This window comes from Triticum dicoccoides, chromosome 7A (genome assembly GCF_002162155.2).
Source record: "Triticum dicoccoides isolate Atlit2015 ecotype Zavitan chromosome 7A, WEW_v2.0, whole genome shotgun sequence".
NCBI classification, from domain to species: domain Eukaryota; kingdom Viridiplantae; phylum Streptophyta; class Magnoliopsida; order Poales; family Poaceae; genus Triticum; species Triticum dicoccoides.
Window position 1 is genome coordinate 707,815,234 of NC_041392.1, and position 10,381 is coordinate 707,825,614.

General features: G+C 46.7%; 1 protein-coding gene across 1 annotated transcript; it reads left to right on the plus strand.

Annotated features, from left to right (window-relative positions):
• Positions 1 to 7,467: 7,467 nt before the first annotated feature.
• LOC119331226 (WRKY transcription factor WRKY28-like) lies at positions 7,468 to 8,868 on the plus strand. Its single transcript, XM_037604401.1, has 2 exons — positions 7,468 to 8,132; positions 8,248 to 8,868. Exons 1-2 carry the CDS (start codon positions 7,572 to 7,574, stop codon positions 8,662 to 8,664), a joined length of 978 nt encoding a protein of 325 aa, XP_037460298.1. The 5' UTR covers positions 7,468 to 7,571; the 3' UTR covers positions 8,665 to 8,868.
• Positions 8,869 to 10,381: the final 1,513 nt, after the last annotated feature.

A 10,381-nucleotide genomic window follows, 5' to 3' on the forward strand; every position in this document is an offset into this window, starting at 1 on the left:
CAACGATAAAGCATTTTAAGTTGTCAAAAATATTTAACAAATCTTGCACGTACAGGATGAATACAATATGTTCATGTAAAACTTGAAACTTAAACATGACTAGTATGACCTAACTGTTCCTTGGTCACTTCGTTACTTTTTGTATGGGTCATATACCATTTCAATTTTTTACATGCTCATGCTTGTATATCCATCCTATACGTTCATGATTTAATTTGCATTTCTTAACTTATACCCCATAATTTTTTATCGTACGAAGCTAGAGGGTTAAGATGTCTTAAGTTCAGAAAATCAAAGTTTCTTACTGCATATTTTCATGCAATTTTTTTTCACGTAAAGGATGAATACAAGTATATGTTCATGTAAAATTCGAAACTTAAACAGATAAAGCATAGCTGCAACATTCATACCGTGGACATAACTTAGAAAATCAACTCAATGTATGTTTGTACAATATATCCTTACCTACATCAGGTAAAATTATATATTCAACATTTCACAAATCACAATAGTGTGCCGTTGGTTTTCCCTCTTCATGCCATGTGACACTGTGCTCCAAGGACCTGTGCCATGTGGCACATGGTTTGAGCAGGTGCGTTGATGCCCCTCGGAGACTAGATGTTCGAGTTACAAGTCTGCCAAATCAACTGTATACCACACATGACCTAAACTGTTCAAATGAGTAGGTTCCTTATGGTAAAACCAACCCACCCAACTTTAGTCAGCGCGTATGGCATGAAAATCGTGTTAGTGAGCATGGCAACTCCAATGCAGTTTTGTATTCGCCAGAAAATTGCTGTTCTCGTGAAATAAACTTGCCATGCTCGTGAAACCTAAACTTGCCATAAAAAAAATTCACGATTGCCATCTGTTTCAGCAAATGTTCGCTGGTTATGATTATCAAAAAAACAAATAATTGAACAGATTTGCACGGTATCATTTGTAGCCTAACGAGAACCCTTCCTTGGGGCTGGCCATTAATTAATTGCGGGACAAATCTGTTCCACCTAACCGATCCTCTATTGTCTATCGTGCCAATGCTGATCGAATCCTATCTTCTGGCCGGTGAGCTCGATCAGTTGTTGCATTTTCTAGGTATTTTCCAGGTGTGTCATCCGTGCATGCTTTACGCAGATGTGCTACAACACGTGCTAAACGTGTAGGATAAACGTGGCCACCTGGAGATTCGATGCATCGATCCCTTGCCCATGCATGCATGCATCACATTACCTTGGATACAAATAACCAAAAAGGGATCCTAACAACGACCTCGAAAGTATAGTATACTAATCACAGACTTTGCAGCTCTCCTTGATTTCACACGTGCGAGCAAACGAGTGTGTACATGTGGTTTGTGCCGGAAGAGATCGACATCTTTCTTCCTGATGAGGCCGTTTTAAATTAATGTTTGTCCTGGTTGACTTTAGTCTAGAGTCAACATTCTCGAACCTTTCTGTTTCTTCATGTTTATTTTTTCCCGAATGTTGAACAAATTCTTCGTTGCTTTTTGATGTGGTCTTGCTGCCATATGAAACCGGGATATTCCAAAGAATTCAACACCGGTCCAAGAGAGATGTCTGAAACAAGATATGATCTTATGACATGTGAACTATAATTCTCTCAAATAGTTTGGATTGCTTACCACATGTGTCATGTGGTATGTCATGCATAGACTAGGTAGCATCGTACTCACCAACTTGTGCATATATTAAACTATAGTAGTTAAGTATGCCATGTGGATGAAGTCTATGGACTATATACATAGTTAATGGATTGTAATCAGTTGTGACGATCCAATCAACGAAGGTGACCTGGTCCGTGTTATTTCCCCATCGACTTGCCCATTCTCTGTTAGCTAATTAGGAGTGGCCGGCTGAGTACATGAATGGTGCGAAGAGATCAAGAAAAATTTGGGTTCAGTCACCTGCTGCGTACCAATTCCTTCCAAGATCACGTCAACTCAAAGTCTTGGTTCGTGCTAGGTCATGGTCCAGTACATATCTCAATACAGAGTCAAAATTGTAGGTTCTAATTCAGCCGACAGGTGTGGAGTGGAATTGAAGGGTATATTTGTAACGCGGAATTAATTCAAAAGACATGCATGAGACAGGTAAATAAAATATTACCAATATCTTTTTTCTAGGATACACCATTAAAACAGAAAAGTGTACTGGAATTCTGAACAAAGTAGACACAAGGTCCAACTCAAAAAAAAAGTAGACAAGAGGTGTGTGAACTTATTCTGCCTCGCCACTAGAGCGTAATAACATAAACATCTCCAGACGCACAGTCCCGTCCTGCGCGTCGCCTCTCTGGCAACACGGCCGGAAGTCAAGAACCGTGCCGCCGGTCTCCTTCCTCCCCTTCCCTTCCCGCCGCCGTCGTCGGAGGATGCCGCTGGGCTAAGACCTCGCGGCGGATGGCGGCGGCGGACGGTGCTCCTCGCCTGGCTGTGGTGGCTCTCGGAGGGGGAGGCTCGGGCCCCTTGGCTGCATTGCGTGGTAGCGTGGGCTCAGTGGGTTTCCGTCATCTCTTCTCTCCGGCGAGTCGGGTGTGGGTGGTGACCCCCTTCTTCTCCGACGGATCTGGGTGTCCTCCTCACGTTCGACATTGGGCTGGCTTCTGGCGGCCCACTCGGTGGTCCGACGGCTGCAGCTCGTCGGATGTGGGCAGTTGTGACCGGATCCGGCTCTTCCACGGCGGTGGGAAGCCATGCCAGCTTGTTGCTTTGGCTGGTGGTCGTGTGTGGTCGGGCAGTGCGGCTGGGGCTGCAGTCTCCATTCCAGATTGGCCCGGTAGCTCGCCCCTGCAGGTTTCAGGATGGTGTGGCAGTCCTCCCCCGTCTCCGGTGTTGCAAGGACGGTCTGTGGCTGCGTGGTGGTGAAGCGCGAGGTGGGTGCCAGTTTTGCTGTTTCTTGCATGCTTCGAGGTTTGAGGTGGTCTTGCGTGGTGGTGGCGCGACTACTGCGTCAGGTGTGTGCGGGTCAGCGGAGGTGCTGTCGGCGTTGGCCGACTGCGTGGAGGTGATGGTCTGCACTGCTACCGGCGGTGCCTGTGGGCGTCACATTTCTGCTTGGAGGCGTCATTGTGTTCATGTGCATCTTCTACCTCTGGATCGAACTCTTCGGGCGAAAACCTAGACCCAGTTGGGCTGGGCTACAACGTCGCCCCTACGGCGTTTCCTCCTTTGGGGTGTTGCTTTGAAGACTCTTGATCCTTCTTCGTGGTTCCTTTGGGCTGGATGTGCACGGCATCATGGTCGGCAGGTGCCCAACCGGCGATTTGAGTGATGGCGCAGATCTTGTGTGGCAACGATGGCGGCTTCGGGCGGACTTGGTTTGCAGCTGAGTTTTGATAGTCGGTCCCATCCGGTGTGTTCGAGGGGTTGTCGTGCTTCACTTTGTCTTTCTAGAGTCGGAGCTGCTGAGGAGGGGCCCATGCGGCAACGATGAAGCGAGGCGGGTGGTTGGTTCCGACACTGGCTCGGCGCAAGCTCATCGCTTTTGTCCTGCAATGCACTACAGAGTCGGAGTTGCCTAGTAGTCGGCGTGTGCGGTTGACTGTTTGGCATCGGCCGGCGCAGGCCTCGGTATTTGCTTGCGGTGAGGGCTACATCGGTGGTCGTCGATGGTGGAGTCGGAGTCGCCCTCGTGGAGGTGTCATGACGATGGCACTGGGTAGCAACCTTGAGGGCATTCTCTCCTTGGCGACGTGTGTGCGTTCTTGTGTTGGTTGCGAGGTTGCCCTGTGTGTCATATGTGGACGTGTTGTAACAGCTTTCGTCTGGTTTTCCGTTAATTAACCGGGCAATTCTCCTCTTTTTTATTAATGAGATAAGGCAAAGCAGCTTTTGCCTCTGTTTAAAAAAAACATAAACAGAAAAAGGATGGATGACACATTTTTATCAGTTGTTTGTTTAATTCATGAAAAGTTTATCTATATAAATAAAAGTGCATTGGCGACACTTTTATCAAAAAAAAACAAAAAAGGAGTGACTTACTAAAATCCAGATTTCACAGGAAGAGAGAAAAAACGGCGAACGAAAACTATGAGTAAAACTTGAAAACAAATCAAAATTTGCATTTTATCAGTCTGGATCTGTAACATGACTCTTTAGATGTTTTGAACATATTGCATAGAAAATCAAAACGCGAGGAGGTCCTACCTAAGAATTTCTCTACACAACGTACAACTCATGTTAGAATCTTATATGCAGAAATGTTTTACACAAATTTATAGTTTGTTTTTATGAAAGTGAAAGAAATATACCCTAGAGGCAATAATAAAGTTGTTATTTATATTTCCTTATATCATGATAAATATTTATTATTCATGCTAGAATTGTATTAACCGGAAACTTAGTACATATGTGAACACATAGACAAACAGAGTGTCCCTAGTATGCCTCTACTAGACTAGCTCGTTAATCAAAGATGATTAAGTTTTCTAGCCATAGACATGTGTTGTCATTTGATAAACAGGATCACATCATTAGAGAATGATGTGATGGACAAGACCCATCCGTTAGCTTGGCACTATGATCATTTAGTTTATTGCTATTGCTTTCTTCATGAGTTATACATGTTCCTATGACTATGAGATTATGCAACTCCCGAATTTTATACCGGAGGAACACCTTGTGTGCTATCAAATGTCACAACGTGACTGGGTATTATAAAGATGCTCTACATGTGTCTCCGATTGTGTTTGTTGAGTTGGCATAGATCGAGATTATGATTTGTCACTCCGTGTATCGGAGATGTATCTCTGGGCCCTCCCGGTAATGCACATCACTGTAAGCCTTGCAAGCAATGTGACTAATGAGTTAGTTGCGGGATGATGCATTACGGAACGAGTAAAGAGACTTGCCGGTGACGAGATTGAACAAGGTATGATGATACCGACGATCGAATCTCGGGCAAGTAACATACCGATGACAAAGGGAACAACGTATGTTGTTGTGCGGTTTGACCGGTAACGATCTTCGTAGAATATGTAGGAACCAATATGAACATCCAGGTTCCGCTATTGGTTATTGACCGGAGACGTCTCTTGGTCATGTCGACATAGTTCTCGAATCCGTAGGGTCCGCACGCTTAACGCTCGATGATGATTTGTATTATGAGTTATGTGATTTGATGTACCGAAGGTTGTCCAAAGTCGCGGATGAGATCACGGACATGACGAGGAGTCTCAAAATGGTCGAGACATAAAGATTGATATATTGGACCATGTTATTCGGACACCGAAAGTGTTCCGGATGGTTTCGGATAAAATCGGAGTGCGAGAGGGTTACCGGACCCCCCCCCCTCGAGAAGTTAATGGGCCACCATGGGCCTTAGAGGAGAGAGGGCCGGCCAGGAGGTGGCGCGCGCCCCCCAGTCTGAATTAGACAAGGGGTGGGGGTGGCGCCTCCCTCCTTCCTTCTCCCCTCTCTTGATTCCCCTCCTTGTTGGACTAGAAAAGGGGGAAATCTACTCCTAGTAGGAGTAGGACCCCCCCCCTTGGGGCACGCCCCTTGAGGCCGGCCGGCCCCCTCCTCCCCTCCTTTATATACGGGGGAGGGGGCATCCCATAGACACATAAGTTGATTTTTTTATCCATGTGCGGTGCCCCCTTTCACAGTTTTCGACCTCGGTCATATTGTCGTAGTGCTTAGGCGAAGCCATGCGTTGGTAACTTCATCATCACCGTCAACACGCCGTCGTGCTGACGAAACTCTCCCTCGCCTTCAGCTGGATCTAGAGTTCGAGGGACGTCACCGAGCTGAACGTGTGCAGATCGCGGAGGTGCCGTGCGTTCGGTACTTGATCGGTTGGATCGCGAAGACGTTCCACTACATCAACCGCGTTACTCAACACTTCCGCTTTCGGTCTACGAGGGTACGTAGACACACTCTCCCTTCTCATTGCTATGCATCTCCTAGATAGAGATATTGCGTGATCGTAAGATTTTTTTTGAAATACTGCGTTCCCCAGCAGAAACCTCATCAAGTGGGCGGCACAATGCTTCGGTTGACTCATATAGAAAAGTTACCTTACCCCGCCAAAAAAGAAACAAGAAAAAGGAAAAGAATAGTTACCTTATTTTTAAGCAAAACTAAACCCAAAATTATACAACAGTGTGATTGATTAAATACACTCCCAAGTTAGAATATATTATTAACTAGAGTTCTCCAAAATTCTTGCATGCAAGTATATTGCATTTGTGAAACCAAGTTGACCTTGAAAACTTCTTCTAATCTCACCCCTCACAAGGTGAATAGAGTAAAGCCTTCCTCTCATCGATCTTCGGCAATGGGCCGGTGGATTTGCCTCCCCTCTGCTACTAGCTCCGGTGGCCAGTGGCGGGGAAGGAAATACTTGTACCGTGGCTCCGATTAGTAGATAAGTTGGGATTTTAGTCCTCACAATGGCAGCACTTGGGCCGATGGCAGCGCTTCAACTTGGAGTTGGTCTTCCAGGCTCCGATCCTCCTCTAGTTCTTCTGTTGGGACAATTTTGACAGAGCTCTGTGTAGATTGCTGTCGGCTCCTCAGGTGCCGAGTTTAGGGTTTCTCGTCGACGCGATGGCGAAATTATGTGTCTGGTTCTTTAGATCGATTCAAAGTTTCAACGGCGAGGATAACGACTCCAAGGCACTGGTCCTTAGGGGCACATGCATGATGACTTGATGGATGTCATTAACAAGGTCAAGTGGCTCTGGTACGGGAGTTGTGATAGCGGCAGGTCGACGGTTCATTCTAACGGCGGCAGTTATTGTTCGTTGGTCCAAGAACCTCAATGTTTTTTATGTTTGTGATACTTTGTACTTCTATTGAATCTTTATAATACATCTGAACCATTTTTTAGAAAAACTTATACTCCCTCTGTAAACTAATATAAGAGCATCCAGATCACTAAAATAGTTATCTAAATGTTCTTATATTTCCTTATGGATGGAGTACATAAGAGAAAACATCACGACTCAGATAAATAAAAGCCGGCAAAAAGATACATATATCCCTTTGTGACTATTAAAGAAAAACCGAGGCCGGCCGCACGCAATTTTCTTTGCTGGGGTGCCAAAATGTAAGCATGAAAAGCTTTGCTAGTTCACCCGCAAAAAAGAAAAAGAAAAGTATTGCTAGTTGTTGGCACGCGATGGCTCTCCTTGACCAACCGGAGACCCCAAAGAAAGTGCTTCTGTTATGTCCCCACCCCACTCAACTAATCAGACAATTCCCACGTATTCCTCCAACCTAAAGCAAATCCATCCATGATCCACCGATTCCCTCATGCTGATTGTCACCCACAAAAACAAATCCCTTGTAGTAGTACTTCTTCTTGCCAGCTTCACTAAAAATATTCTATCGCGGTCACGGCGACCAAAAGATGCGCGACCATAAATTGATGGTCACCCTCCCCCTCCTCTATAAATTGATGTCCGCGCGCTTCCTCCCAGCCACGACCAGTTCTCTAGCTCATGCCCATCTAGCTTCCCGGTCTTCTTCTTCGACTTCTTCCTCGGCTGCCGCCTGTTTGCCGATAGATTCTTTTCCATTCTCAAGCTACAGCGAATTCAAGGTAGACATGGACGAGCAGTGGATGATCGGGCAGACTTCCCTCAGCCTTAGCCTCAACGTCGGCGGGCCTACGGCGCGGCGAGGTGCTCCTCCGGTGAGCAAGGTCCTCGTGGAGGAGGACTTCATGTCCTCCAGGAAAAATCACGAGGTCGAGGCACTGGAGGCCGAGCTCCGGCGAGTGGGCGAGGAGAACAGGAGGCTCAGCGACATGCTTCGCGCGCTGGTGGCCAAGTACGCCGACCTGCAGGGCAAGGTCAGCGGCATGATGGCGGCGGCCAACAACCACCACCAGTCGTGGACGACATCGGAGGGCGGCTCCTCGGCGTCGGCGATCAGAAAGCGCCCCCGCAGCGACAGCCTCGACACGGCCAGCCGCAACCCTTCGCCTCCGCTCACCGCGGCCGGCAGCAGCGGCCGCTTGGCCGTCAGCGTCACCGTTGGCCCCGACCAGGCGGAGTGCACGTCCGTCCAGGAGCCCTGCAACAGCAAGCGCGTCCACGCCGACGAGGTCAAGGCCAGCAGGGTCTCCAAGCTCTACGTCCACGCCGATCCCTCCGACCTCAGCCTCGTAAGTAACGAACACCCAGCACCGACCGTCCATCTTCTTCCTCGTGATTATCGATCGCGACGAAAGTTCTTGCCGTCCATTAACTAATCAATTTGCGCTTGGTTTTGACGAGCAGGTCGTGAAGGATGGGTACCAATGGCGGAAGTACGGGCAGAAGGTGACCAAGGACAACCCGTGCCCGAGGGCCTACTTCCGGTGCTCGTTCGCGCCGTCGTGCCAGGTGAAGAAGAAGGTGCAGCGCAGCGCCGAGGACAAGACCGTGCTTGTCGCCACGTACGACGGCGACCACAACCACGCACCGCCGCCCAAGCAACAAAGTTCTAGTAGCAGGAAGAGCGGCGACGCAGCCGCCGTCCGCGTATCAGCTGCGCCGGTGCTTGCCCAGCAGCAGCGGAAGCAGGAAGCTTCGACGGCGGAGCAGGTGGCCGATAGGAAGAACCTGGTGGAGCAGATGGCGGCGACACTGACGAGGGACCCCGTGTTCAAGGCGGCACTCGTCTCGGCGCTCTCTGGTCGGATCCCTGTTGCTTGACCGGAAAGCTGCCAGGCCAGCATAGGAGAATATAGTCACATGAGCAAAACACTTCTTCAGAGGAAAAAAACAGAAGAAAACATTACATGTATTATTGATGTAAATGAATCCTAGACCCGCAAATTGGGGCCATGGAAACCGGATCCTCTAATTTAGGGAAGGAAAGTCACGGTGACAGAGTGCTAGCCTAATGTAAAATGAAGAAGAAAAATTAAGGACTGTTAGCAGGTTGTTTACTGTTGGTATTTATTGTAGATATTATTACTCTAAAATTAATTTTAGTTTATCATCAATTTGTTGGTATGTAAATATTATAAATGTACACAGCTGATCTGTAATTTACAAATTAATTTAAGTTTTTTTAGCCTTGATCATATGGACTGATAGAAGGTGTACCGTAGCTTCTTTAACTTCCCTTCTGTATGTTAGAGAGTTCCAGGCCATGGGGTGAAATGTGGAGCCCACACGCTCTGTATGGCTATGTCGTGTGGGGCGCATAGAGCCCCACTAGCCACCTCTCTGCAACATATGATGTTGGATGACCCAAAAACCGGAGGATTTTTTTATATTAGTTCTCAACATAAGCATCATGGGCAACTATCTCTTCTCCGCGGCAGAAGGGAGAAAACTAATTATTCTCAATGGGTTGATTTCAACGGAATTTGCCTACAGACGAAGGAAATCGATGCCATCATCGTTCTCAACACCAAGGCATCATGGGAAACATCTTCATCTACTTCATCACTATTATTTCCATCGACAACATTTACCTTGCCCCGTTTATGAACAATTACTATAGATCGGTTATGGTTATCACTTCCTGGTGTTAATTGATGTTTAGTAGTGATGTTTCTTTGTTCACTAGTAGAAAACAGGGCTTTCGTCCAGGCCAGTTTAGCCCATTAGTCCCGGTTCAATCTAGAACTGGGACCAATGGAGCTATTTGCCCCGGTTCGTGAGCCCAGGGGGCCGGCCGGGCCACGTGGGCCATTGGTCCCGGTTCGTCCGGACCTTTTGGTCCCGGTTGGTGGGACGAACCGGGACCAATGGTCCTGGCTCCTGGCCCACCACTATTGGTCCCGGTTGGTGGCATGAACCGGGACCAAAGGGTTACCTTTAGTCCCGGTTCATGCCACCAACCGGGACTAAAGGGTTGGCCCTCGTTGCACCCAGCTTTTAGTCCCACCTCGCCAACAGAAGGGCGCCCACACCTGTTTATAAGCCCGTCCCTCTCTGTGTTGTTGATCTCCTCTCAAAGTGAAAATAGATGCACCTATAGAGGAAATTGGACCTGAATTTATAAATAGAAATTGATTATGAATTTATGTTTAATTTTCTCTATAAGTGCACTATGTTCACTAACAGAGAAGTTTTTATTTTTTGTGACCTAAAAGAAAAAAGAAATCACCAAAAAACTGTAAGTATTTATTTCTAAGTAGACCTGAAAAAATAATGGCACTAGTAAAGTTAATCACAAACTTCAAATTCACACAAATTTCAAAGAATTCAATTTAACTATTCACACAAATTTCAAAGAATTAAAAAAAGCAAAAAACCAAAAGAAAATAATTAATGCAGAAAACAAAACAAAAAAACTGGAAAAAACTAAAAATAGCAACAATAAGTATTTTATTGTAAGTAGAAACAAAATAAAATGAATAAAGCAACAAAGAAAACAAAAAAAAGAGTTTCCAAGTTTGAAAACTAATGGCACTAA

Coding starts and splice junctions, on each gene's coding strand:
- LOC119331226 (XM_037604401.1), top strand. CDS start 7,572: ATGGACGAGCAGTGGATGATCGGGCAGACTTCCCTCAGCCTTAGCCTC. Junction 8,133..8,247: donor ATCCCTCCGACCTCAGCCTC/GTAAGTAACGAA, acceptor TTTGACGAGCAG/GTCGTGAAGGATGGGTACCA.